Here is a 27,772-nt window from a genome sequence, read left to right as displayed (position 1 = left end):
CTTCTGCAGGAAGGCAAAGATTGTTTTACCAAAATTGCAGCAATGTTTGTTTAATAAATGCATTCTGATTTATAACTTTTAAACCAAAGTACTTGAAAATATACAGAAAGTTATCTACAGTCATGGTGTTCTTTGAAGGGAAACTGAAATGAATTGTGCAGATTTGTCTTCACTCGTTTCTCTCTTTGCCGACGGTTACAAAACCAGACTCTAACGACTTCTTTCTCCAGGTTTAGACTATCTGCCATCTGTATAATCTCCTGTGAGGAAGGTTTGCTTTGGTGTCCAAAGTGTGTCTCCAGAGCCTCTTTAGCCAGCAGGCTAATGGTGCAAAACAAATTTAGCATTAATGCCATTTCTGTTCTCTGTACTATTTAATAAATTAATCCAGTGCCTGCCTTTAATTTTTTACTTGACAGTTGCCTTTGAGGCAGAAGACAATTTCATTTCAAATTATTTTCATGGTATGAAAATTTTAGTAGACATTTAACGTTATATATATTTCATAACACTGGATGCAGACAACAGTCAAAGGGTAAATCATCAGGTGTTTTGTTAGTTTCTCGAGTTGTTGCTTTCATTTTGAATTTTGTTGAACTTAGTTTTGCAGCACAAAATTGAATAGTAGCATTCATTGTTTGGGACTATGGACACTTTCATGTCTACAGTAGTGTCTGAGGTGCACACACGCTTATAAGGTGAACATCATATTGAAGGATAGTAAGTCCCCACCAGAAGTAAGCAGAGTAGGTAGATCACAATATCAAAGCACTGCCATTTTGGAACCAAATGCTGCAGCTAACGTCATCTTTTAATCACACATGACCAAACACACGTTCACCTGTCCTATAACTGGTGCTATTTAAAAGGGATCACAGATTATTTACAAGCCAATTGCTGCTTGATTTTTCTTCTGGCTGTTGGTATGATTCTAGAAGAGATTTGTGTTTTCTACAATTATTCCAAGTTGCAAAGATTTACAAGGAATGATGTGCTAAGTGTGGAAAGACCTTTTGCTGACTGAGGTTTCTGCACAAACCAATTGTTCCAGATATGGTTGGACTAGTAGGTCTCCTCTTGGACAATGAGCAGAGGGTTTGCAGAGCAGGACAAGCTGCTGGAAGATTGGGGGGGGGGGGGGGGGGGGGGGAAGGAGACTGCCTCATTAGGAAGCCACAGTGTTGAAGTACCAATTCTTTAATCTCGGCAAGGAACAGCATATTGAAACTGCTTCCGCTGCCTGCACGGCTCTGGAGAAGACCAGTATAACTTGCTGGAGTGCGTATCATGGATTTGCTGTGGCCCATTACATGCTGCATAATCTCTCCCATCAAGAGATGAATTTTCTGGCGATCAGCTATATAGTGAGCAGTTTAGGAGCATGACGAAAAGACACAGGCAAAGAGAAGAGGCTACCTATCTTGCACCGTTCATGGCTATCCATGAAGAACTCAGACCAGTTTGATACTTGGAGCTGCAGCTCCTATTCCCCATTCATCAACAGTCCCATATCTTACCTTCCCTCAGTCACTATCATCATAGTATCTGCTTGGAAAAAATGCAAAAATAAAAGCCTACACAAAATAGACATGCCAAACCAAATTTATAACTATTCCATATTGCATATAAAAGTCAACTATGTGCATTCACTTTGTGTTACCGTTTGCTAGTCTTTGCCCCAATGCAATATTGTCCCAGTGGTTGCAGTGTGGCTGGAGGAAGGCTAATGATTCGCTGTGGAGGAGTCTGCAGGTGACTTTGGAAGATGACTCATGGATGCAGTCTGCATCATTTAGGTACAGACGACAGCTGGCTGACAGGCAACAATACTGGCACTGGTGGAGTGGCTGGGATTGGAGAAGAAATGGCGTTGTGAAATGGACATTAGGGTCGTGCTCTATGGAGCCATGGACGCTTGCCCCCAGGGGTGCCTCGCCAGTCTTAGTAACCTGTTGGAGAACAGACTGCTGGACATCTTGGAAGCTCCTTTACACATTATAACCCAAAACCATGCAAATAGCAGTCTGAGCTTGCACAACATAAGTTTGACCTTTTATTGCAGCTTCCAGACATTGGACGGTTTTTCGTCCTGCAGTGAAAGCTGAGACATTGGCCATCAGATGCTGCATCATGGTTAGGGTCACAAGTGAACACATGGAGTTGGCCACCATTTCTATGCTGGAAAGCATAGGCGCCAAGCTCTGCAAAACTCTGGGCAAAGTCGGTGCTGAATTCTTCCATTCTCTTTGACAGTGCAGCAGGCTTTTTTGGCAGGCCTGGCAATGCACCAAGAACGTTGTGTATATCCATCGTCCTGTATGCTGTGCTTTCAAATTGTTCAGTTGAGTTTTCTATGGCAAAACGTGTACAGCCTCACGCTCTCTGGCACCTGTGCTATTTATTCTGTACTTGGTTACAGCATGATGTTTGCATGTGCAGGTCCTGCCTCTAATATATCCTGTAAGTTACACACATTGTCATTATCTGAGCTGGTGGTTGGAGGTGTGAAAACAAGTATGGGTGTCATATCTTCATTGTCACTGACTTCTTGCAGGTCCTGCACTCTCTGGTATCTGGAAGGAGAAACGCAAGAGTGTAAGGGTGCTGTGAGGGGACAGAGTGGGTGAAAAATAAGAGGTGCATGCATAAATCATCAGCAGCTTGCAAATAAGAAAGGATTAAGGATTGGGTATGAGGGCACCATATTGATGGTTTCAGTGCCTCTTCTGACCACAGCTTAAATGATGAAACATTGGTATAATGGAGTCTGTCTCTCTGGTTTGTTCCTGCTTGATTGGTTTTTGTGACACCTTGTCCAGCAAGAGACAGAGAAGTATGTCAATGAATGTCATGCAATCTTGCCTGATGTGACCGAATTAGTTGGACAACTGGCAGTATGTGCAAGCTGAGAGATGTGGGTGTGAGGGTTGCAGTAGTAAATGTTTGAAAGTGCAGTATAACATATAATTCTCAGGTATGAGTCCTGATTATAAGAGGTTGGTGGGATTGAAGAATTGATTGTGTTTAAAGCCAGTGGTGCAGTTGGTAGGAATTAGCATTTGAAGATGGATTCACTGACCTTTATAATTCCTTTCAGGTCATTCAACTTTTTGTGGCACTATACTGTACTGTATCCTGGTCCTTGGGGCTTGACTGCACAGCTGAGCTCTACAGCTATCTATTCACGCATCCTTTGAGCATGTGTCTGCGAGGCCTGCATTTACAGGACATCTTTGCTCCTTTGCATCTTCTCCATCAAAACCTCCAGTGCAGTGTCCGAAAACCTCTGGAGTTTGGTCTTTTCTTTGTTCTGGCATTCTTCTGTCAGTCATGGGCAGCACAGTGGTTAGTACTGCTGCCTCACAGCGCCAGGGATCCAAGTTCAATTCTGGCCTTGGGTGACTGTGGAGTTTTCACTTTCTCCCCATGTCTGCATGGGTTTCCTCTGGGTGCTCCAGTTTCCTCCCACAATCCAAAGATGTTCGCGTTAGATGGATTGGCGATGCTAAATTGCCCCTTGGTGTCTAAAGATCTACAGGTTAGGTGAGGTTACGGGGATAGGGTGGGGGAGTGGGCCTAGGTGGGGTGCTCTTTCAGACTCGATGGGCCGAATGGCCTCCTGCACTGTAGGAATTCTATGATTCCCAGGTCAGAATCAGTTGTACAATAATTTCCTGCAACTGTTGCTTTAGGCAGCATCTATAGAGTCCCTTGAACTCTTCCTGTTTTTCAACAAGACACCAGGACTGATTTGCAGTTAAGTGTGAGCGATGTTACTAAACATCACTGTCACAATCCATAATCTCTAAGGGGCCTCACGGTAGCATGGTGGTTAGCATCAATGCTTCACAGCTCCAGGGTCCCAGGTTCGATTCCCGGCTGGGTCACTGTCTGTGTGGAGTCTGCACGTCCTCCCCGTGTGTGCGTGGGTTTCCTCCGGGTGCTCCGGTTTCCTCCCACAGTCCAAAGATGTGCGGGTTAGGTGGATTGGCCATGCTAAATTGCCCGTAGTGTAAGGTTAATGGGGGGATTGTTGGGTTACGGGTATACGGGTTACGTGGGTTTAAGTAGGGTGATCATTGCTCGGCACAACATCGAGGGCCGAAGGGCCTGTTCTGTGCTGTACTGTTCTATGTTCTATGTTCTATATGTTCTAGCTGCAATAGACTTCCCTTTCAAGAGGCTGAGGTTAGCTATAACTGATGCTAGAATCTTGCAATTTTTGGGCTTGCTGCTGAGGTATGCAACCACTCAACGATGAACTTAGCACTTGACTACACATCACAGTCACGAAGCTCACAGTATGAAGTTGGTAATAATGTTTTAATTAATCTATTGTGGACATTTAGGGCGGGATTCTGCATCGGCCCACCCTGGAATCAGGAAACGTGATTAGGTGGAGAATCGCTCGTGAGCCGAAAATCATGGCCGGGGCCGAGTGCCCGACAGAATGCCATGCTCTAGTGCCTTGACAACGGCATCAATGCATTCTTCTCCACAAGTACAGTAAACGTTGTTGGCAGATCATTAACGGGCCTGACCGGGTATTCTCTGGGTCTCCCAGGATGCTCCGCCTCCACCAGGGAAACAACCGATGGTGCGTTTCACTTGCGGTTTTAAAAATTAGGAATCCGGCACCGTGGCTGCTGAGGGAGAGCGAGAGGGTACGAAAACTGTCCAACATCACTATAGCGTGCTGACAGTTGTGCTGTTGGCCGGGGGGTGGGTAGGAGATGGGTCGAGGAGGAGGGACACGGAACACCATTGCCGCAGCCTGCAAGGCAGCCATGCGGCTACGCACGCCACTGACTGCCCATTGTGAACGTGGTGCTTGGGCCACATGGGTGTCCCTCCGGCCCACCCTTTGGTATCTTCTGGCCCCAGCAGACCCATCAGCGGGGTGGGTGTGCTCCAGCAGTGGCATGATCGTGTGTGAGGAGTGGAGCGTTAATGTGCGGCTGCAGCTTGTCAGACTCTGGAGTGCTAATCCCGACCCCGGCGAATTGGACAATGTTTATCATTAGAATCGCTCGTGTCCCACGTGGCGGCGGTTTACGGTTCCGGATTTGTTCCAGGACAGGCGCCAATTTTGCTGTCGTAGAAGTCCACCGATTCTGTCCCGGCATCAACAGTTAGTCTCTGAATGGAGTGTGCAGCCCTTGGGCCGCGATTCTCAGGCCTCGTTGTGCTCTCGCTTGAGCAAAACGAAGCCGGTGAATAGCTGGAGAGGCTGAAAATGAGAACCGCGCCAGGCGCTAAACAGTTTACGATGCAACCGGCCCGCTCCCGTAGGCAAAATTGAGATCCCGCTGCGTGGCGAGAAACCAATTATCACCACTTAAGCCCTATTTCCATACAATTGACGGGAGTGACCCCATATCCCACACTGTCCCTGATTCATCGGTCTCCGCAGCAAGGGGTCACGCTGGCACTGATTAGTATTCCTTTTAAAATGTGAACCTTGCGGAAGGGCTTCTGCGGGGAGCTGAGTAGCCATCTTTGCTCACAGGCAAAAAGCCCAAGGGCGCTGGGTTTGCCGCCCCGGTGCTCGGTGGGGGGTGGGGAACCCTCGGCTGGTCGTGTGTGCCCATTCTAGGGGCAATCCTGGCCCCTGCCCGTCTGCCCAACCAACCACACATAACCTGCACCGACTGCTAAGGCCTTTACCTATGTGGCTGAAGGCTATTGCCAATAGGGAATTGACAATTGTGGTTATGTAAGCACTTCACAAAACCCAAGTGGATTCCTGTGGGTGGGCGGGCCATGTAGCAAGTGGGGGTCATTGCCAAGCTTCCCAATCACACCTTGATCCCTGACACTGTGCTTGAACACTGCGGGAGGTAACACCACACATGTAGCAGCCAACATCCAAACACCCAGGGGATGGGACACAGCTCCGAAGGGTGAGTGCGACAGGGAGGTGGAGATGCCTGGAGCGATGGGCCAAGGGTTCGGAGGTCAGGCCGCATTGTGGAAGAAAGTGACATACTGCTTGTGGTCAAGGGTTTTTAATGTGTCACCGGTGTTCAACAATGCCCCACTCTCCCCACCACTCCCTCACACTTCCCGGCGCACTTGTTGACGGCACATGCACAGCCATGTGCCCTGTCCTGTGTGCTGACATCGAGACACAGCCTCATCAGAGGAGAACTTGGGGGAGCTGGTGGCCACCATCTCCACTCTGAGACGGGTCCGGCGTGGCACCCTCTGCTCTCTCCTCTCGCTCTGCCCATAGGGTCTCGGGACGGAGGGACAATGGTTCGAACCCTGGCTAACACTCCATCATCTGGCTCTGCCAGCCCTGGCGGCACCCCGATCATGTTGATCGCCATTGGCAATGCTCCTCGATGATTGGGCCATTCTCTGCAGCACCTCAGCCGTTCCCATCTGAGAATGGGACATGTCCCACAGAACCTCATCGAGGTCAGCCTGGTATTGGGTCACATCCCCCAGCAAGTCGGACATTCTGCCGAGACCCTCAGTCGTGGCCATCACTGACTATGCCGTGGACACCTCCATGATTAGTGTTGACGCTGTGCACCAGGCTCTCCACTGCGGTCGCAACCATAGCAGTGTTGGCCTCGGTACCACGCTTGCTGGCAATATCTCCTGTGCCCGCAGCCTCTGGGATTCCTTAAATCGGCCCTGGAGCTGCTGGAGTGTCGCTGACATCTCCCTCTGAATGTCCCGGCCTAATGTCTCCATCAACTCTGGATAACCCTATTCCAGAGGCTCAGCACCTAGCTGGGACCTGGGATCCAGTAGGCCACCGACTGCTGTCTCGCCTGGAGGTTCCTGCCTCCACCTGATCTACATCAGCCGCTGTGTGGTGCTCACCAGATTGTGCTCCAGAACCCTGACCACTGACGTTGTTGCCCACCGCGTTGTGTGTATCTGCGTTGGTGGAGAGTGGGGATGACAGCTGCAACGCGTCGATCATAGCATCCTTCGAGCTCCTCTCCGAGGTGTTCGCCTGGGAGGCAAGGGAGGGGCCACCCAGATGGGCTGGTGCCATTGGCTGGGGAACGTGTGGGAGAATGGTTCAGTCAATATGGCAATAGCAACTCACATGTGACCGGATCTCCGGTTGGGGCCTGGTGGATCCTCACCTCTGCGGCATACACCAACCTCCACATTGGTGACCACTCTGACCTCTGCCACCCCAGTCATCTCCAGGGCCTGTTCCTTGTAGATGGTGAGGATTTGTATGTCCTGCACCCCTCTGTTAGTCTGGACCCTTTCCTGACAATTGTGGGAGAGCATTTCCTGTGGAGACACCGAGAGGGTATCGTTAACCACACGTGTGGTTCACAGTGGTGGAAGGGTGGCCTGAAGGGAGAGTTGGTGGGGGGGGGGGGGGTTGAAGGGAGGGCTGGGGGCTGCATGGACGGTTGGGGCAGGGGGGTGAATGCTCACTAGGGGGAGGAAAGATCTTGGGGAGGTGAGGTGGCAGTAGTGTCAACTCACCCATGCTGCCCGGTGTACGCCGCTGACCTTCATGCATCATTGGAGACCAGTCCTCCTGGCCTCACTCCCCTTGCTCACGGCGGCCTCAACCTCGTCCCAGGCGGCACTGCCTGCCCTGTGGCTCATCACCCGGGACCCTCGGGGGGGGGGGGGGACAGGACATCCCTCCTGGCCTCCACTGCATCGAGGAGCTTTCCCAGGTCTGCAAGCCCAAATCATGGGGCCCGTCGTCACAGCGCATGGCTGCGAGCTGACTGTGTAGCTTAAGTGCTGCTCGGCCTTTAGCAGGAGGGGGTGAGGATGGTGAGCACGGTCCCAGTAAATCGGCTGGTGAACCCGTGAGGCCTCGTTAAGTGGACCAATTAATGTTCAATAGCATTACCGGCCTCTCCGGGGTGAGCACCGCAAAGCTCGCGGCAGTTCCTGCTTGCTACTGCACTTAGAAATCTTTCCGGAGAATTGCGCACTTAGTGTTTCATTTCTTGCCAATTTTAGAACTACATGGAAAACTGAGTTTTTTTTGCCAGATGTCAAGACTGCGTAGAAACCCCCCATAACCCAAAGATGTGCATGTTAAGTAAATTGCCCCTTAATTGGAAAAAAAAGAATTGGCAACCCTAAATTTATTGAAAAAAGACTGCGTTGGAAACTTGCAAATTTCTGTTATGATCTCACACACAGCAAAAAAGAAAAAATTATGCATGAATTTATCTGCATATCCCACATGTAAAGTCTAAAATATTATCGTTGACTTGTCACAGCAAGAGTTTCAAGCAGTACCAAGAAGCTGATGATCATAATATTGTGACCTGGGACCTATCTATTCTCGCTGCACGGAACACTTTCCTTCCACGTGTAAGCTTAACTGTTGCTGTTATACTCACCTGATTGTAGTTCTTCGTTTTCTTTTTCTATCATTTGTTCCAGCTCTTTCATTATTTAAAGCTGCAAGTAAATTACAATTCACTTGGGTATAAACTGGTGAACTTGTTTTCAGTTCTTCAGTTAGTTTTCTCCTTAAAAATATTTAATTAAACAATAATTCCCTTGATATAAAGCAAAATACTGTGAATGTTGGAGATCTGAAATAAGAACCGAAAGTGCTTGAAAAATGTAGCACGTCTGGCAGGATCTGTTGAGTGAAATAGTTAACATTGAGAGTCCCGTATGGCTCTTCCCCAGAATTGAAGGGAAGACAGGCTTGGACCCAAAACATGAACTCCAGTTCTCGTTCCGTATTTACTGTTAGACATGCTGAGTTTTTCCAGCACTTTGCTTATCGAATAATTCCCTCAAGTTAGTGATCAATTTTTCTATAAAGAAGAAGCTAAATTTCATGGGTGCCGTAGCCAATCCTTTTTATTTATTCATTCATGGATGTAGGCCTCATGAGCTGGGCCAATATTTATTCCCCATTCCTGAGGGCATTTATGAGTCAACCTCATAAATTGCTGTGGATCTGGAGTCACATATAGGCCAGACCAGGTAAGGACGGCAGATTTCCTTCCCTAAAGGACATCAGTGAACCGGATGGGTTTTTAACAACAATGGTCATCATTAGACTTTTAAAATTCCAGATTTTTATTAAATTCAAATTTATCAGTGGATAATAGTTAAAGAAACATTTAATGAGATACAGAGCAAGAATATACTGCTGAGAGGAAAAGGCTCCGCTTCACAAACAAAACAGCCATGGACAACTAAAGAGGTTAGGGACAGCATAAAACTAAAAGAAACAGCTTACAAAAATGCAAGATATGGCACAGATCCGGACAAATGGGATAGGTACAAGGGGGTCACAAAGTAGCTTACAAGAGCTACTAAAAGGGATTATGAAAGGAAACTTGCAAGGGACATCAAATGGAATAAGAAGACATGTTTTAGTAATATAAATGGAAAGTGGGTGGTGAAGGGCAATGTAGGTCTACTAAAAGCTGAAAATGGAAATATTGGACAGGACTCTCTGGTCGCCGACGCCAAAATCACGATCGGCCGGAGAATGAACGTTTCCGACCAAATCGAGGGTGGCACCGCTTTCACAAGGCTCTGTCCCTTCGAAAGCGGCGTACTCTGCAATGTATCGATGGCCTCAAAACGTTACTCGAAGCCCGGCACCCCCCCCCCCCCCCCCCCCCGATGCTCCGCCCCGGACCAGCCGAGTTCCCGAAGGTGTAGGTCTCTCATGGTCTCATCTGTCGGGAACTCGGCGTGGTGGCTGCGGACTCAGTCCAGTGCCGCCGGTCGGGGGACAGCTGATCCGCGGGCAGGGGATTTTCTGAAATGAAAAAATGAAAATCGCTTATTCTCACGAGTAGGTTTCTGTGAAAAGCCCCTAGTGGTCACATTCCGGCGCCTGTCCGGGGAGGCTGGTACGGGGGAACTCTTGTGGGGGTGCGGGGGGGGGGGTGGGGTGGGGGTGCGGGTGCGGGGGGGGGGTGGCCCAAGGTGTGTGAGCCGACCAAAGGAGGCAGTATTTCGTAGCCAGGTCCACGACCGGCTGGTGCCATGTTGCACGGTGCGGCCGCTGCAGGCTGCCGCCATGCACATGCGCGGGCACAGACCCGGCAATTCTCCGGCCCATATCGGCAGCGAGAGACAGGTGCTCTACACTTCCTTGATGCTTGATAGCCCCCAGCCAAACGGAGGATCGGTGGCCGTTTAACGCCATTTTTTCTGTCGTAAAACGGCACCATTCTCACGAAGGTGTGGGGACATAGCCTCAAAATCGGAGAATCCAGCCCATTGTCATTTATAATGGAGAAATGACAGACATATTGAACAATTACTTTGCCTCAGTATTTACAGTAGAAAAGGAGGATAACTTGCAGGAAATCCCGAAAAAATTAACAGTCGATAGAGGACAGGGACTTAATATAATTAATGTAAATACAGCATCACTAACTAGGAAATTAATAGAATTAATGTGAGACAAATCCCCAGGACCTGACAGTTTCCATCTGAGGGTATTAAAGGAAATGGGGGAGCACATTAACTATAATCATCCAGAGTTCCCTAGATTCAGGAGTAGTCCCTCTGGATTGGAAAATTGCACATGTCACTCCACATTTTAAGAAGGGGAAAACCAGGAATTTATAGACCAGTTAGCCTAACACTTGTGGAAGGGAAATTGCTGGAGTCTATAATCAGAGACCTTGAACATCTTGAAAAATTTTGGTCGATCAGGGAGAGCCAGCATGAGTTTCTGAAGGGAAATGTGTGCCTGACTAATCCTATTGAAATTTTTGAAGAGGTGACTAAGATAGTGGACAGGGGAATGTCTATGGATGTCATTTATATGGACTTCCAGAAGGCATTTGATAAAGGCCCACACAGGAGACTGTTAATTAAGGTGGAAGCCCATGGAGTTGAGGGCAAATTGGGGGTGGCATAGTGGCACAGTGGTTAGCACAGCTGTCTCACAGCACCAGGGTTCAATTCTGGACTCGGGTGACTGTGTGGTGTTTGCACTTTCTCCCCGTGTCTGCGTGGGTTTTCTCCAGGTGCTCCGGTTTCCTCAGTCCAAAGATGTGCAGGTTAGATGGACTGGCCATAATAAGTTGACCCTTAATGTCCAAAATGTTAGATGGGGCTACTGGGTTGTGGGGATAGGGTGGGGCGTGGGCCTAAGTAGGGTGCTCTTTCCAAGGGTCAGTGTACACTTGATGGGCTGAATGGCCTCCTTCTGCACTATAGAGATTCTAAGATTCGAAGAAATTATAGACATGGTTAGGAATTTGGTTGAGTGGGAGGGTGAAGGATAATGGGTAATTATTCTGATTGGCAGGATGTGACTGGGGGTGTACTATAGGGGTCTATGTTGAGGCCTCAATTATTCTCACTATTCATTAATGACAGAAACTCATATATCCAAATTTGCAGATGATACAAAGTTAGGTGTCATTGTAGACAGCCTAGATAATTTCAAGATGTAATGTCATTTATATAGACTTCCAGAAGGCATTTGATAAAAGCTCCACACAGGAGACTGTTAACTATAAGAGCTACTAAATGGTGAATGAGCAAAATTGTGGCAGATGGAATTTATTGTAAGCAGGTGTGAGGTTATCCATTTTGGACCAAAAAATGATAGAGCACTTTCTAAATGGCAGTAGGTTAGGTGTTACGAAGAATATTTTGGAGGGAGTGCAACACAGGTTTACAAAAATGATACCTGGATTATAGGGGTTGAGTTACTAGGTGAAATTCCTCAAATTAGACGTGTTTTCACTAGAATTTAGAAGGTCAATTCATAGATTATCATCATAGAATTTACAGTGCAGAAGGAGGCCATTCGGCCCATCGAGTCTGCACCGGCTCGTGGAAAGAGCACCCTACTCAAGGTCAACACCTCCACCCTATCCCCATAACCCAGTAACCCCACCCAATACTAAGGGCAATTTTGGACACTAAGGGCAATTTCTCATGGCCAATCCACCTAACCTGCACATCTTTGGACTGTGGGAGGAAACCGGAGAACCCGGAGGAAACCCATGCACACTCTGGGAGGATGTGCAGACTCCGCACAGACAGTGACACAAGCCGGAATCGAACCTGGGACCCTGGAGCTGTGAAGCAATTGTGCTATCCACAATTCTACCGTGCTGCCCAAGGGGTGATCTGATTGAAGGATTCAAGATATTAACAGGGAAGGACAGGGTAGGTAAAGATAAACTATTTCTACTGATTGGAGATTCTAAAACTAGGGGACCTTGTCTAAAAATTAGAGCTAGACCTTTCAGGAGAGATATTAGAAAGAGCTTCTTCACTCTAAGGGTGATAGAGGTTTGGAATTCTCTCCCACAAACAGCAGTTGAAGCTAGATCGGTTGTTCACTTCAAATCGGAGATAGATAGATTTTTGTTAAGCAAAATTATTAAGGGATATGGGCCAAAGGCAGGTATGTGGAGTTAGACCATAGATGAGCCATGATCTCATTGAATGATGTGGCAGGCTCAAGGGGCTGAATGGCCTATTAGTGTTCTTATGTCCTGTGTTCACCATCTATGAATACTCGTGTCCTCAGAGCATTACCCTGGGCATCTGAATTACTCGTCCAGTGAAAATGCCACTACGCCACTGCCTCCCCTCAAATATGCAATTAACATTACATATTTCTAAATCAGGAGGAGGGAATTGGGAGGCTCCCCTTCAGGAGGGCAGTGAAGAGTTTCAGGTACCTGGGGGTGCAGGTGGCCAGGAGTTGGGGGGCTCTTCATAAGCTTAACTTCACCAGACTAGTGGAACAGATGGAGGAGGAATTTAAAAGGTGGGACATGGTGCCACTATCGCTGGCGGGCAGAGTGCAATCCGTCAAAATGACGGTTCTCCCGAGGTTCTTGTTCCTCTTCTAGTGCTTGCCCATCTTTATCCCTAGGGCCTTTTTTAAAAGGGTGACCAGCAGCATCATGGGATTTGTTTGGGCGCATGGCACCCCGAGGGTGAAGAGGGTCTTCTTGGAGCGGAGTAGGGATGGGGGGGGGCTGGCGTTGCCCAACCTCTCGGGGTATTACTGGGCGGCCAACGTGTCGATGGTGCGTAAGTGGGTGATGGAGGGGGAGGGGGCAGCATGGAAACGGATGGAGAGAGCGTCCTGTGGGGATACAAGCCTGGGGGCCCTGGTAACGGTGCCGTGGCCGCTCCCTCCCACGAGGTATACCACGAGTCCGGTGGTGGCGGCTACCCTCAAGATTTGGGGGCAGTGGAGGCGACATAGGGGAGAAGTGGGGGGCTCGATGGAGGCTCCGTTAAGGGGGAACCATAGGTTCGTCCCGGGGAACATGGATGGGGGATTTCGGGGATGGTATAGAGCGGGCATTAGACAGCTGAAGGACCTGTTTATCGACGGAAGGTTTGCGAGCCTGGGGGAGTTGGAAGAGAAATTTGGGCTCCCGCCGGGAAACATGTTTAGATATCTGCAGGTAAAGGCATTTGCTAGACGGCAGGTGGAGGGATTCCCTGCGCTCCCCGCGAAGGGGGTGAGTGACAGGGTGCTCTCGGGGGTCTGGGTCGGGGAGGGGAAGATATCCGATATCTACAAGCTTATGCAGGAGAAGGAAGAGGCGTCAGTAGAGGAGCTGAAAACGAAGTGGGAGGGGGAACTGGGGGAACAGATCGAAGACGGGACATGGGCTGATGCCCTGGAGAGGGTAAATTCTTCCTCCTCGTGTGCGCGGCTTAGCCTCATCCAATTCAAGGTGCTGCATAGGGCCCACATGACTGGGACGAGGATGAATAGATTCTTTGGGGGTGAAGATAGGTGTGCCAGGTGCTCGGGGAGTCCAGCGAAACATGCCCATATGTTCTGGGCATGCCCGGCATTGGAGGAGTTCTGGAAGGGGGTGGCGAGGACGGTGTCAAGGGTGGTGGGATCCAGGGTCAAGCCAGGATGGGGACTCGCGATCTTTGGGGTTGGGGTAGAGCCGGGAGTGCAGGAGGCGAAAGAGGCCGGTGTGCTGGCCTTTGCGTCCCTAGTAGCCCGGCGAAGGATTTTGCTACAGTGGAAGGACGCGAGGCCCCCAAGCGTGGAGACCTGGATCAATGACATGGCGGGCTTTATTAAGCTTGAGAAGGTTAAATTCGCCCTGAAAGGATCGGTGCAAGGGTTCTTTAAACGGTGGCAACCTTTCCTCGACTTTCTGGCTCAACGATAGGGTACTGGGACAGTAGCAGCAGCAACCCGGGGGGGGGGGGGGGGGGGGCGTTGATTATGTTAGCTTATTTTATTTAAATTTGATTTATCTAATTTTAATTTATGGTTAAGTTCTCTTGTTTGGGGGGGGGGGGGGGGGGGGGGAATGTGATACATGTGATGTTACGGTATGGGGGGAATTGTGGGTGTTATGGGGCTGTTAGTTGCATATTACTGCTTTTTGCTATACTTTTTGTTATATTTTCTGCAAAAAATTCCAATAAAAAAATTAAAAAAAAAAAAAAAACATTACATATTTCTTTTTCTTTTTACTTACCATGAATATTTTCAAATATTGTTATAGTTAGTTAAATCTCTGGTTACCCCCATTTATTTCACAGCAGTCAGTTCCGGCACCATACAAGTCCCGAAAGACGTGCTGTTAGGCGAATTGGACATTCTGAATTGTCCCTCTGTGTACCCAAACAGGCGCCGGAATGTGGTGACTAGGGGCTTTCCACAGTAACTTCATTGCAGTGTTAATGTAAGCCTACTTGTGACAATAAAGATTATTATTACTACTTCCAGAAGGATATATTACCATTGGAGGGCTGCAGCTTAAATTCAAGAAAACTGTCCCGGGCTGAAGAGGTTCAATTTAGGCAGGTTGTATAAACTAAGTTTGTATTCCCTTGAGTATAGAAGAATAAAGTGTGATCTAGTTGATGTGCTTAAGATGACTGAAGGATTTAATAGGAATAGATAGACACGGTTTCTTCTGGTGAAGATGTCTAGCACGTAGGGGTCCAATCTTGATATTAGAGCTAGATATTCAAGAGGCAATGTCACAAAACACTTCCTGTCACAGATCGTGAAACATTTTTCCTCCCAAATCTGTTGAAGATAGGCCAATTGAAAAATTTCAATTCGGAGATTAATAGATTATTGTTTGGCAAAATATTGAGGGTTAAGGAGGAAGATTCAAATTGGCCATGATCTAATTGGATGGTAAAACAGAATATCGGGGACAAACAACCTGCTTCTGTTCCTATGTTAATCCTCTGGTTAGAGCAGTTCCGGCTTGCTTCATTAGAATGCACTACCAGTTACTGCACAGTTTTTCTTTCAAGATTTTTGGGGCATAAGACGGAAGAATTTTTGTGCGAGGAGGAATGTCAATATAGTCGCTTAGTAGTACAGAACTTGACTGTTGCTGAAACGAGAGACATGCAGTCAAAGCTTTTGGTTTTGCACTCATCAGGAAAAATGCAAGAATGCCAAATTTCAAAGGAGCAACCATTGATACTGCATGAATAAAGGGTGCTGATTGCTTGGAAAGTTGACTCTGGTTTAAGCATTGCCATGGAGAATGAACAAATGGATCAAATCGAAAAATAAAATATATTTGTGCACTTCAGACTTAGCATAGTATAGGACACAGTGTAGGTCAGTAATCCTACAACCAATTTGTTCAATCTCATCTTGCATGGATGCTCACTTCATCACGGATACCAACAATTTGGTTTGACTCACAGGTGAAGCATCTTTTGAATTTCTTCGAGTGCATTAGGCCCACGATTGTTCCAGTATGTACATTTGCAAGTGTCTAGATAATACTATAGTGAGATACAGTCCCACCATTGATGAAGTGTTCATACAGGATGAGATTGAACTGATTGGTTTTAGGATTACCAATCTATACCAGTCCTATACTGCTCTTGCTCTCAGATGCAAAGGTTTTTCATTGTTTCAAATTTAATCCTTTTATGGATTCTCTGTGATGAGGCTTAATCAATCAGAGTTGACTTGCAAACAAACCTGCATCCTGCATCTCATAAATACATAAATTGCACTCCCTTTGAAATTTGGCATTCTTGCGTCTGTCCTGAAGCGTGCAAGACGCAAATCTTCAATAGCATGTTCCAAATTCAACATAGGCTAAATGTTGAATATATCACTCAATAAATGTGTGTAAACCATCATCTCTCCCCCCCCCCCCCCCCCACCCCCCATCCCAAATGTGAAATAACAAATGCATCATTTTATATATATTTCTCTAACTCTTCCACATCAGTTAGTGATTTGGTTTCAAGAACTAGCCTTGCAAGTTTAGATTAGGTGTCAAGATGAATTACTGGCACAAATAGAGATGAATGGGTTTGACTTAATGACCACTACTGAAATGTAGTTGCAGGGTGACAAGATTGGGAACTAAATATACCAGCTAATTGACCTTTTGGGAAAAATAGGCAAAATGGAAAAGGAGGTGGGATAGCTGTAATAATAAAGGATGAGATAAAGGCAGCAGGAAAAAATAATCCAGGTAATGTTGCTAATCTGAGTGAAAATCTGATATTTTGTTCCATCTCCCTTTTATTTGAGATGTTAACTGCAATCGTCAACCTTGGCGGGAGCATAGGACAGGTAAATAGTGTTTAAGGGAGGTAGATAATTACATTAGGGAGAAAAGGAGAGATACAAGTTGATAGGTTTGGATAACTAGGGAAATAAAATCATGTGGAACATAACCAAATGGACAGATGAGCTGGGCCTAGAGTTCTATTTCTGTGTTGTAAATTCTACAGTATAAATGAAGTCCAGTGTGACACTAAGGTTAGAAGTTATTCAATGATTTTCACATGTTAGAAATACCATAAAGCAAAAAAATGTCAACATCCATAACTGTTTTAAAGTGAAAAGATTTTCTGAAATCCGTTTATGAACATTTTTGGTAGGTTTTATGGCTGATTTCTATTCCTAATACCTATGTCATGAATATTCCTGATATGGATGGAACACAAGTGATGGCAAGGTTTGAAAAATACATACCCCCTGCTTGTTCTGCTTCATCTAACCATTTGGAAAGAATTGACTTAAGCTTGCAAGCATTTTTAAAACTGAGCTGTAAATTTTCGAAGCGACAAATAGTTGTTTGACTAAATTCCGAGCCGTGCACAGCTGCAAGTGCCTCTCCAACATTGGTTTGGGTATAGCCTGTAATGAGAGAGAGAGGGAGAGAAAAGATAAAATGTTCTGGGGAATTTTTCCTTTAAAAAAGACAATATATAATAAGAATAAATCTTGTTGCTCCTCTTGGAATTGTGAAGTTTGTTAAATTATGCTTGAATCTTGTTAAAGTTGAAAAACTGTAACTGGTTAATTTCTAATTAACTCTTCAATTTTGGTCATCAAATGGAATTGTTATCTATTATGTAGATAAATATTTTATAGGTTTTGTATATTAATTTATAAATAGACATACAAAAGTAGCAATCAGAAATAAATAAGTGTATTCCTCATCTGAATTGTTGAGCTCTCAGCTGAATGACTGACAAATATACTGTAAATCACACAGGAACATGTGTCTCATGTATTACTCATTATAATTCAAACAAGGCAGCGGAGGTTCGTATATATTGTTCAAGTTCTTACCTAGGTGTGAGCAGTGCTTTTGTTCTATCAATGACTAGCTACAGTAAGACTAGAGGTAATGAAATAAAATAATTGGAATGCTTTTAAATATACAATATTGAGTGAACTTATAACTACACTGAGAATGGGATACTAGCACTAGGTTTGTACTCTTTCTCTTCCTGTGCCCACAGGAACTAGGTTATCATGAAAGGCTAACGGAAGTAAGCTAATTAAATTCAGGGTGCTTATAACCTTTAGCATGAGGAGTCCTCTATCCTATCTATGTGACTGGATTCAAACCCCGGGATAATGTGTCACCCAGCTGTAAACAGGGGTACTTGATTATTCTATTTTGCTTTTTTACATTTATGTTCTGATGTTGAATGAACTGAAATTAATAGAAAGACTGACCTGCACTTTTTTATCCTTTAACTTTGCAATTTGCAAAAAAATGTTTATTTCAGTTTTTACCCAATGCCCATTTTCATTTTGTGAGGTTATGTTTTTTCTAATCTTTTTATAATTTCTGACTGGCTGGCCACATTGCGAGGATTTTGTCACAGTACAGACTATGGACTCTTTTGCACTACTAATATCCCGTGATTATCTGGCCGAAGATTGGCATTATTGCTGAAGAAAATGCCATGAGCAGGTAATTTTGCTACATCTTCATTTACATTTGCAGTATTGTCTACAATCTTCAAGCTCAGTAGTAACATAAGATGGGCGATGGTGAATTTGTGTAAATTCTAAGGTAATAGACAAAGGAGTGGATTATTCATACATCATCGCCAAAATCTTAGTGGGGCTGTTGGCATCATCTTGTTTCTTTTGCCTTCAGGCCTTCCTCATTCCACATCTCAATGTTTTCCATCCATCTGATTTTTCTTCTTCCACTTCTGTTTTTACCCTCAATTTCTCCTTCAATTGTTGCCAGGATAAGGTTTTCAGGTCTTCATTTCCAATATCTGGACTTGGCTATCTTTCTCTTTTTAACTGCACTTAGCAACACTTTAAATTCCTGAACTTCTAACCCTCTCATTTATCGTTTGGTCCATCCTGCTGATTTTGAGTTTCCTCCACCATACCCATAATTCAAAAGCTGTTATCATCCTCCTCATCCTCTTCAGAGTCCAATCCATAGGTTGCAGCACTCCACATTAGTGACTGTAACAGAAATTCTTTCAGCTTCATGTTGGTGCTTTTCGACTTACAGACGTTACTTCAGTCAGTCACTCCTCTTGCTGAAGCTAATCTAACGTGGATTTTATTCTTGGATGTAATTTATTATTACGCCAAGGTACTCAAATTTGTCCACTGCCTCTATCTTGATGGTTCCAATTTTAACTTTTGCATTGCCATTTAGAGTCACAACATTGATCTTTGCCTCATTTATGTGCAATCCAAAAGTCTCACTGTGTCTTTTGTTCTGGCTATGTGTGTGGTGTCATCTGCATATCTGAGATTCTACATGCTACATAATGCCTTATGATGCAGCCACATCTGGTAACTCATCCTGCACCATCCACATTATCTATGATAGCTCTGAAAAAGAATTGATGGTGGTGGAGGTTCATTCACAAGGATTGGGGTGGGGGAGGGACAGGGTCCAGTATAGCAGTGGACCAGGTTGTTTTAGTGGGGTTCAGAGGAGCATTCCTGTTCTGAATGGCCTTGGAAAAATAGATAACTTATCTATCAGACTCCTCTTCAGTTGAACTAGCAGCTGTACTAGTGTCATCCGGGCATGACAATCCAGGCTCCACAAAATGATTTACACATGAAAAAACCATAACATTCGCATGGTGGTTGGATGGATGCAGACTGGGCCAATAAATGTCACCTCCCCCCCCCCCCCCCCCCCCTCCCCTTCCCCCCCCCCCCCTTCCCCCCCCCGCCCCCAATTCTTTCCGACAAGCATTAGTAAAACTCTCCCCAAAACTTTCCATTGATGATGGCTACAGTAAAGTTACCCAAATGGTTTTCAGCCATGAGCCCTTGCTTCACCACCATTGGTCTACATTTTGTTAGAACTCAAGACCATAAAAGTAAGATTTTTAAAAATATCAATGCTTCATTAGTTTAAGGAAAGAAAGCACTAATTTTAGTCAGCAGAATATTGAACTTTTCCAATGATGTAAAATGTTCGCACTTTTACAATTAAAACATTGAGCTCAACCTTCAAATATTTATAGCAGGAATTATTAACCTTTGGTATTGCCCTGTAAAATCCAACTCACTGTTCCCTCTGAATCATCTTCATTGTGCATTTCTAACTTATGTTATTGATACATTACAAAACTGTCCTCGGAATTAAATTACAATATAAATTAGAAAGATAAATTATAATCTCCAAAATAAATTTTGAATTTGTTGAATTAATGCCCTTGGCCCAGAAGGATTAACTCCTCCCCTATCTATGTTGAATGGATTTGGTGTGCAGCTTGCTCTGAGGTTGGTGTGGTTGACGGTATAAAAAAGTTAACAACAAAAAGAAAATGATGGTAAGACTTACTTCATAACCAACAGATTGTCTTTGGAAATATCAACATGACAGATTCCTCATTGTGTTCATTTCTGTTAGAGTCACACTGCCCACAATATCCCCAATGGTCTTCATATCTTTTTTTTAATTCAACAAATTCAAAATTTATTTTGGAGATTATAATTTATCTTGCTTTTTTTTCCCTGATGCTTGACATAGAAATAGGTGCAGTAGCAGGCCACTCAGCCCTTCGAGCCATTCAGTGAGATCATGTCTGATCTTCTACTTCAATGTCATTTGCCTCCACTATCCCCATATTCCTTGATTTTTTTTAACATGTAGAAATCTATTGATCTCAGTCTTGAACATACTCAATGACAGCCTCCACAGCCCCCGGAGCCAGAGAATTTCAAAGATTCACCACCCTCTGTGTAAAGAACTTTCTCCTCGTCTCAGTCCTAAATGACCTTATTCTGACACTATGTCCCCTGGTTCTGGACTCGCCAGCCAATGGAAACATCCTATTTACAGCTACCCCATCATGCCCTGTAAGTATTTTGTGTGTTTGAATGAGATCAACTCTCCTTCTGCTAAACTCCAGACAATAAAGGTTGAGTCTAGTTAGTCTTTCCTCAGAGTGCAATGTCTTCATTTCAGGAAATAATTTAGTCAACATATGTTGCACTCTTTTCCCCCCCCCCCAGCAAATATATATTTTGTTTCGTAAGGATACCAAAACTGCACACAACACTCCAGGTGCGGTTTCACCAAGGCTTTATAAAATTGCATAAACATCCCTTCTCTTATACTCAAATCCTCTTGTAATAATGGCCAACATAACATTTTCCTTTCTTAATTGATTGCTGTGCCTGTATATTAGCTTTCAGTGACTCACGTACAACGACACCGAAATCTCTATGAAGGTTAACATTTCCCAGCTTCTAATGGAGGATTTAAGAAATACCCTGGGCAGAATTGTCTGTTGGCCGACACCGAAATTGGGAAAGACGATTGGGCAGAGAATAGATTCAGATGCCAAAATCATGGCAGGCGCTGATTTGACACCAATTCTCTATCATCTCAACATTGGCAACGTTGCGCTTCAGAATGCACGTACAGTAAATACCGCTTGCATATCATTCACGGGCTCGACCCTATAGTCTCTGGGGCCTCTGCGATGCTCCGTCTCCGATGGGCCGAGTTCCCGATGGCGCGGTTCACTCGTGGTCTAAAAATTGCAAAACTGGCGTGGTGGTTGCTGAGGGGGGGGAGGGGGGGAGAGAGACAGGGTATGCAAAGTGTCCAAAATCTCCAAATGTGCAGATAGTTGTGCTGCACGCCGGGGGGCTTCTGCCAGGGCTGGGGGATGGCCAGGAGGCCGACTGTGGGGTCGGGGTGGATGGACATGGAACACCATTGCTGCAGCCGGCAAGACAGCCATGCAGCTACGCACGCCGCTAACAGCTCACTTTGAATTTAGTGCCATGGGTCATATAGGTGTCCCCGAAGGGCACCCCGGCTAGGTGCCCTCTGGCTCCAGCAGACCCATCAGCTGTATGGGCGTGGTCCAGCACAACCAGTGCCACCATGTTGGCTTGGAGGAGTGTGTGTGGTGGGGGGGGGGGGGTAATGTGTATATGCGGCTGCAGCTTTTCAGCCTCCTGAGTGTCAATCATGGACCCTGCGAATTCCGCACCGTTTCTAATTGGAATCGATTGTGTTCCACGTGACACCGATGCTAGCCCCTTAATAGTAGCGGAATCAGTCAAGGTGTGGCGCAAGTTTTTCTGTCATGAAAGTCCATGAGTTCTCCAATGGTGTCAACACTTAAGGTGGGATTCACCATTCCCTGACGCCGATATCGTAATTGGCGATTGGGCGGAGAATCCCTTGGCACACTGAAATTGGGGGCGGTGCGGTTTGACGTCGGTTTTCTATCCTCCGCCCCTTCCGAAATGACCATTGCGTCGTGCGTCGCACGCCGTTGGAACGGCACTAGTGCGTCACCTGAAGGCCCTCCCCCGATGCTGCTCCCCCGATGGGCCAAGTTCCTGACTGCGCAGGGGACATGTGGTCTCAGTGGTGTGGGGGCTGAAGACTGTGTCCAGCGCCACCACAGTCGGCCGGGAGCCGTGCTGCTGGCCGTGGGGGGGGGGGGGGGGGGGGGGGGGGCTTCCATAGGGGCTGGGGGGCTGGTGGGGGGTGGCCAGGTGGCACTATTTGTCAGGTCGGGTCCGCACACGGCCGATGCTATGTTTTACGGCGTGGACACGGACCCTGCCATTCTCCAACCGTTTATATCGTGGGAGCCGGGAGTTTTACTCAGCGCAGCTGCTAGCACCTCACTGGTCGCAGGATCAGTGAGGTTTCTGCGCTGATTTTAGCGTCGTAAAACGCCACAGTTCCCACACCGGCATCGGCACGTGGCCTGAAAAGCGTCGAATCCAGCCCCAAGTCTCCCAAAGGGAGAATCTCGCCCTCTATTTCTGTTTTTCCTACTAAAATGGATAACCTCACATTTTTCCACATTGTGTTTCATCTCCCATCTTTTCCCCATTCATTTAGTCTCTCCAAATCCCCTCACAGCTCATGGCATGTGTATTGGTTTGTTCGCCTTTATTGCAAGAGGGAGCAAGTGTAACGAACTCTTACTGCAACCCACAGTCTTAATGAAGCCGGACATAAATGATGAAACTCCTCCTTATCTCAGTCCTAACTAGCCTGCCCCTTTTTCTGAGACTGTGTCACCTGGTTGCACAGTACCCACTGCCCACCAATCCAATGGAAACATCCTGCATCTGCCGTGTCAAGCCCTGAGTACTGTACACCGCCTTGGTCTCCACACCCAAAGGTTACTGCTTTGGAGGTGGTGCAATATAAATTCACTGGAGTAAATGGGCAAATAAAAAAGAACAAGTTAAATTCTCCACAAGACAGATGTAACTGCTATTTAAAAGCCATGATGTGGAGATGCCGACATTGGACTGGGGTGGGCCCAGCATTATATCCAACCCTTTTCTTGATACATTCTGGAATGTATTACGCATGCTTCAGGTTCTCGTTGTTAAGCAATGTGTCACATAATTAAGAAAAAAAAAACTCCCATCATTTACCTAACTTTATTCTTCTTACTTTGAATTGATTTGCAAACATTTCCAACTCTTTGATTTCTGGGGAATCCATACCAATTGGCTCCTCGAGAGGTTTATTCTTCTTTCGGAACTCCTGTTTGAAGTCGATGACGATGGATTCTTCGCTTAGGACTGACTGATGAATCGGGGCAAATCCATGTCCCAGGGTACACGATGAGGTGCTCAGTGTGTGGTCAGGCAGTTTGTACAGACATGGAGCAAGTCCATCTGTGCGTAGAGAGGCAAGACTGCAGACTGTTAAAGGCATACGGTTAATGGAAAGAAGGTAGTACATGCGCGGATCTGTAAATATATATGACTCACAGATATTGTTATGATTCAGGGCACACACAAGGTCGCCTCTTCCATAAACGGCTGTACGTTTTACATGGAGTGATGTTTTGGAATCACTGACGATGTGTCAAATTTGGAGGCTTATTCATTTGGTTAGAAGTCTTGAACTTCAGGCAAAAATACTTCCATAAAAGTCATCACTTTTCCCAATTTTGTGGAACATCAGAGATTCCGTGGAAAAACTGGAGTTAAGTTAAGTGAAAGTGTGGCCTGGACTCCACCCATGGGGCAAAGAATGTTCAATGCTTTCATGTTTTAATAAGATACCATAACATGCTAAATCGAATGAGAATATAAATATTAAGATAGCTTTTAACAGAAGGTCACTACATGGTGTTATCCTGGTATATTTGTTTAATCAGTTGCGTTTCTCCATCATATATAGCACGTTAAAGTGATTATCCGTGCCTTCTGACGTTGTACTTGTGGTAAGGTGGGTCAAAATGCTAGAACATCGTCCCTAAAGCACTATGGGTGCACCTATACGTAACAGACCATAGCAGCTTGAGAGGTGTTGGTGTGTCTCACCACAATTTTCTCGAGGGCAAGTAGGAATGGGCAATGAAAGCTGACATTGCCAGTGATGCCCACATCCCATAAGTGAAAAAACAAGCCAATGATGTGGGTGTAAGTTAATTCAACAGAGTAATCACAGTTGTTAGTCTGTGATCAGACGATGTTGAATGGATCATCAGCCTCCATTCAAATTCACCTCAGTCCTCACCCAATTTAATTCACCCTCCCCATGAGTTATCAGGAGCTGAGCCCACTGGAGATGGCAAATGTTATGGACTTTAGCAACATTTTAGCTGTGAAGAGAGGTTGGATAAGCTCACTGTGTTTTCCTTGGAACAGAGTAGGCTGAGGGGGAACCTGATTGAGGTGTGTAAGTTTTTCGAGGGGCATGGATGGGGTGGATAGAAAGCAGCTGTTCCCATATTTGAAGGGGGCATAATTTTAAAGTGAAAGGTTTAGAGGGGATTTGGGGAAAGATCTTTTCACTCAAAAGGTTGTGGATAGTTAAGGCAGGAAACCTCACAAACATTTTAAAAAGTACTTGGATGAGCACTTGAAATGTCATAAGTGCTGGTAAGTGAGATTGGTGTAGATTAGAGTCATTTATTTTTGTCAGTGCAGGCTTGATGGGCAAAAGGGCCTCTTCTGCACTGTAAGATTCTATAATTCTATCCCAGCTCTAATGCTGAAGACTTGTGCTCCAGACCTACCCGCACCTCCAGCCAAGTTGTTCCAGTAACACTACCATATTGGTATTGACATGACAATATGGCACATTGCCTGGATAACCCCTCACCATAAAAAGCAAACTAATTCAATCTGATCAATTACTGCCCATCAGTCCACTCTCAATCATAAGCCAATCGGAAGAATGTGTTGTCATTTATGTTATCAATTGTCATTCACCCACCAATAATTTCACTGATGTTCAGTTTGGGTTCTGTCAAGACCACTCAGCATCAGAACTCATTGCAGCCTGACCCTCAAAATGGACCCAAGAAGCTGAATTTCAAAGGTGAAGTGACATGAAACAACATCTGATTGAGTCGGGCATCAAAGACCTCCTAAAGTTGAAGGCAATGGGAACTGGGAGCGACTCTCCACTGGCTGGAATCACGTCTGGCACAAAGGTGCATGATAATGATTGTTGGAGCCAATCATCCCAGATCCAAGACATCACTGCAGGTGTTCCTCAAAGTAGTAACCTAGGCACAGCCATCTTCAGGTGCTTCATCAATGACTTTCCCACAACTTCAGACCAGACAGGGCACTGTGTACAGTTCCAGTTGCAACTCCTCTATTACCAATAATAATAATCTTTATTAATGTCCCCAGTAGGTTTACATTAACACTGCAATGAAGTTACTGTGAAAATCCCCTAATCGCCACACTCCGGCACCTGCTCGCGTACACTGACGGAGAATTCAGAATGTCCAATTCAACTGACAAGCACACCTTTTGGGATATTTTGTGGGAGGAACCCAGACGAAACCCAGACAGACATGGAGAGAATGTGCAGACTCCACGCAGATAGTGACCCAAGCCGGGAACCGAACCTGGGTTCTTGCTGCTGTGAAGCAACAGTGCTAACTACTGTGCTACCATGCCGCTGAAAGCAGCCCTTACCCGCAAGCAGCAAGTCTTGGATTACATTCAGTCTTGGACTGATATGTGTGTGAATGTCTGGCTATCTAAGTGCCAGGCTATGTCTATCTCCAAAACGAAAAGAACTAACCACTTTCCCTTAATTTTAATGGCTTACCATTGCTGAATTTCCCCATCACCGATAAACTGAGGATCACCATTGAAATACACCAGCTATATAAATATTATGGCTACAAGCCAGAGGCTGGGCATTCTGTGGGGATTAGTTCATGATGTGACTCCGCAAAGTCTTTTTACTATATGTAAGGGACAAGTCAGGAGTGCGATGGTATACTCTCCACTTGCTTGGATGAGCGCAGTTCCAACAACACTTGAGAAGCTGAGCATTGTCCAAGAAAAAAGTCACACACCAACTTGACTTGGAGATGTTTTGCCATTCCTTCATTGTTCCTGGGACAAACTCCCTGCCTACTCACACTGTGACAGTCCATACATCACGCAAACTGCTCTTCACCTTCCCAAAGACAATTAGGGGTGGGTAACAAATAAATAGCCTTGCCAGCAAAGACTGCATCCCTTGAATAAATACAAAACTACTCTGGGTCATCAATAATGTAGATTAAATATCTGTTAACAGGATCACTCTGTGTGAAATATACAAACTTTGATATTTTCATATAACATGCATTAAAATAAAATCTGGTATCACTGTCATTAAAACTGTGCGACACTAACACTTCTACCTTCAAATCACACCACTGAAGATAATTGTCCACACAATGATCTGCAGCAAGTAAATATATCACTTCCTTAATATTACACAATTCATAGCCAAGAAAACAAATATTTGTGCACAGAATGGGATGCTATATAATTGTGTATCTTCCTTGTGTACAACACTAAAGCTAAATGAGAACATCCAGCTGGTAAGAGAATAGGTGTGAACTACAGAATTTGACTGAGTGATAGCCATCAAAACTCTTAATTGTTCGACTTTGAGCCATAATTGCAAAAATGGTTCTCTCATCTTGTCTGGCCGTTGTACTTTCCAGATCAGGATTTGAAAAGGCGGCAGTCTGGGTAACTCACATTTGTGGAAATGGTGCCTCCACTCCCCTCACCCCCTCCACTCCCCTCACCCCCTCCACTCACCTCACCCCCTCCACTCACCTCCACTCACCTCCACACTACACCTACTACCTTACTGCAAGCTGGAGCTCTCCGACCTCCCACCATTCAAAATGACGAAGGACCAAATAAGTACATCTGGGCGGCTGGCAATGGTTGGTGTTCAAATTCATCAAACCGACACATACCAATTGAACAAACTTTCTTGCTTATCTAACAACCAACCACTTGCAGTGATTGTGCAACGATTGAGAAGGGTTATCTCACAACATTTTAGAGTGAGGCAAAATATTGCATCAAACACAGAGCTGTAAGATATTGCTTGATGTTGAGGGGCAACTGCTTTTTCTGTAAATGTTATACAAGTATTTCCACGGCGTCCAACTGTATATTTTATAGAAAGGACCGTCTGAAGGGGTGGCATGGTGGCACAGTGGTTAGCACTGCTGCCTCACAGCACCAGGGACCCAAGTTTGATTCTAATCTCAGGTCACTGTCTGTGTGGAGTTTGCATGTTCTCCCGATGTCTACGTGGGTTTCCTCCGGGTGCTCCAGTTTCCTCCCACAGCCCAAAGATGTGCAAGTTATGTGGATTGGTCATGCTAAATTGGCCCTAAGTGTCCAAAGGTTAGGTGGGGCTTTGGGGATAGGGTGGGAGATTTTGGCAAGTTGGTGCAGACTTGATGGGCTGAACGGCCTCCTTTTGAACTGTCGGGTTTCTATGACTCTATTCTATGATTCCAAGGCCATTCCAAGGAGAATGTAAAATAGCTGATGGCTTTACATTTCTCACCATTTTCTTTTTAACCAGTGTCACGAACAACTGATCAACTCCTGAATATTTTTTTCCACATATTACCCAGAAATTGAAATGCCGAAGGAATTGCAATCGTAACATATACTAAGCGAACGTGTGCTTGTCTCACCTGCCATCATTCCGTAAGCGGATTGTTGGCTTCCATAATGACAAGATGGCATAGAGTAGTGAAGCCGAGCAGGTGTGTTGGCCAAAGCCCCCGGAGAGAGGTGCATAAAGGAACATTT

The 27,772-nt window shown here is 45.6% G+C and overlaps 1 protein-coding gene across 1 annotated transcript; it reads right to left on the bottom strand.

The window, feature by feature from the left end:
* Positions 1-110: 110 nt before the first annotated feature.
* On the bottom strand, positions 111-27,772 carry pou1f1 (POU class 1 homeobox 1). Its single transcript, XM_038801222.1, has 5 exons — positions 27,655-27,772; positions 23,108-23,353; positions 16,925-17,089; positions 8,352-8,412; positions 111-321 (listed from the first exon to the last, which is right to left on the bottom strand). The coding sequence occupies exons 1-5, from the start codon at positions 27,758-27,760 to the stop codon at positions 111-113; spliced, it is 789 nt and encodes a 262-aa protein (XP_038657150.1). The 5' UTR covers positions 27,761-27,772.

The sequence above is a fragment of the Scyliorhinus canicula genome, chromosome 7 (assembly GCF_902713615.1).
Source record: "Scyliorhinus canicula chromosome 7, sScyCan1.1, whole genome shotgun sequence".
Lineage (NCBI taxonomy): Eukaryota > Metazoa > Chordata > Chondrichthyes > Carcharhiniformes > Scyliorhinidae > Scyliorhinus > Scyliorhinus canicula.
This window is presented reverse-complemented; position numbering and strand designations above follow the sequence as displayed.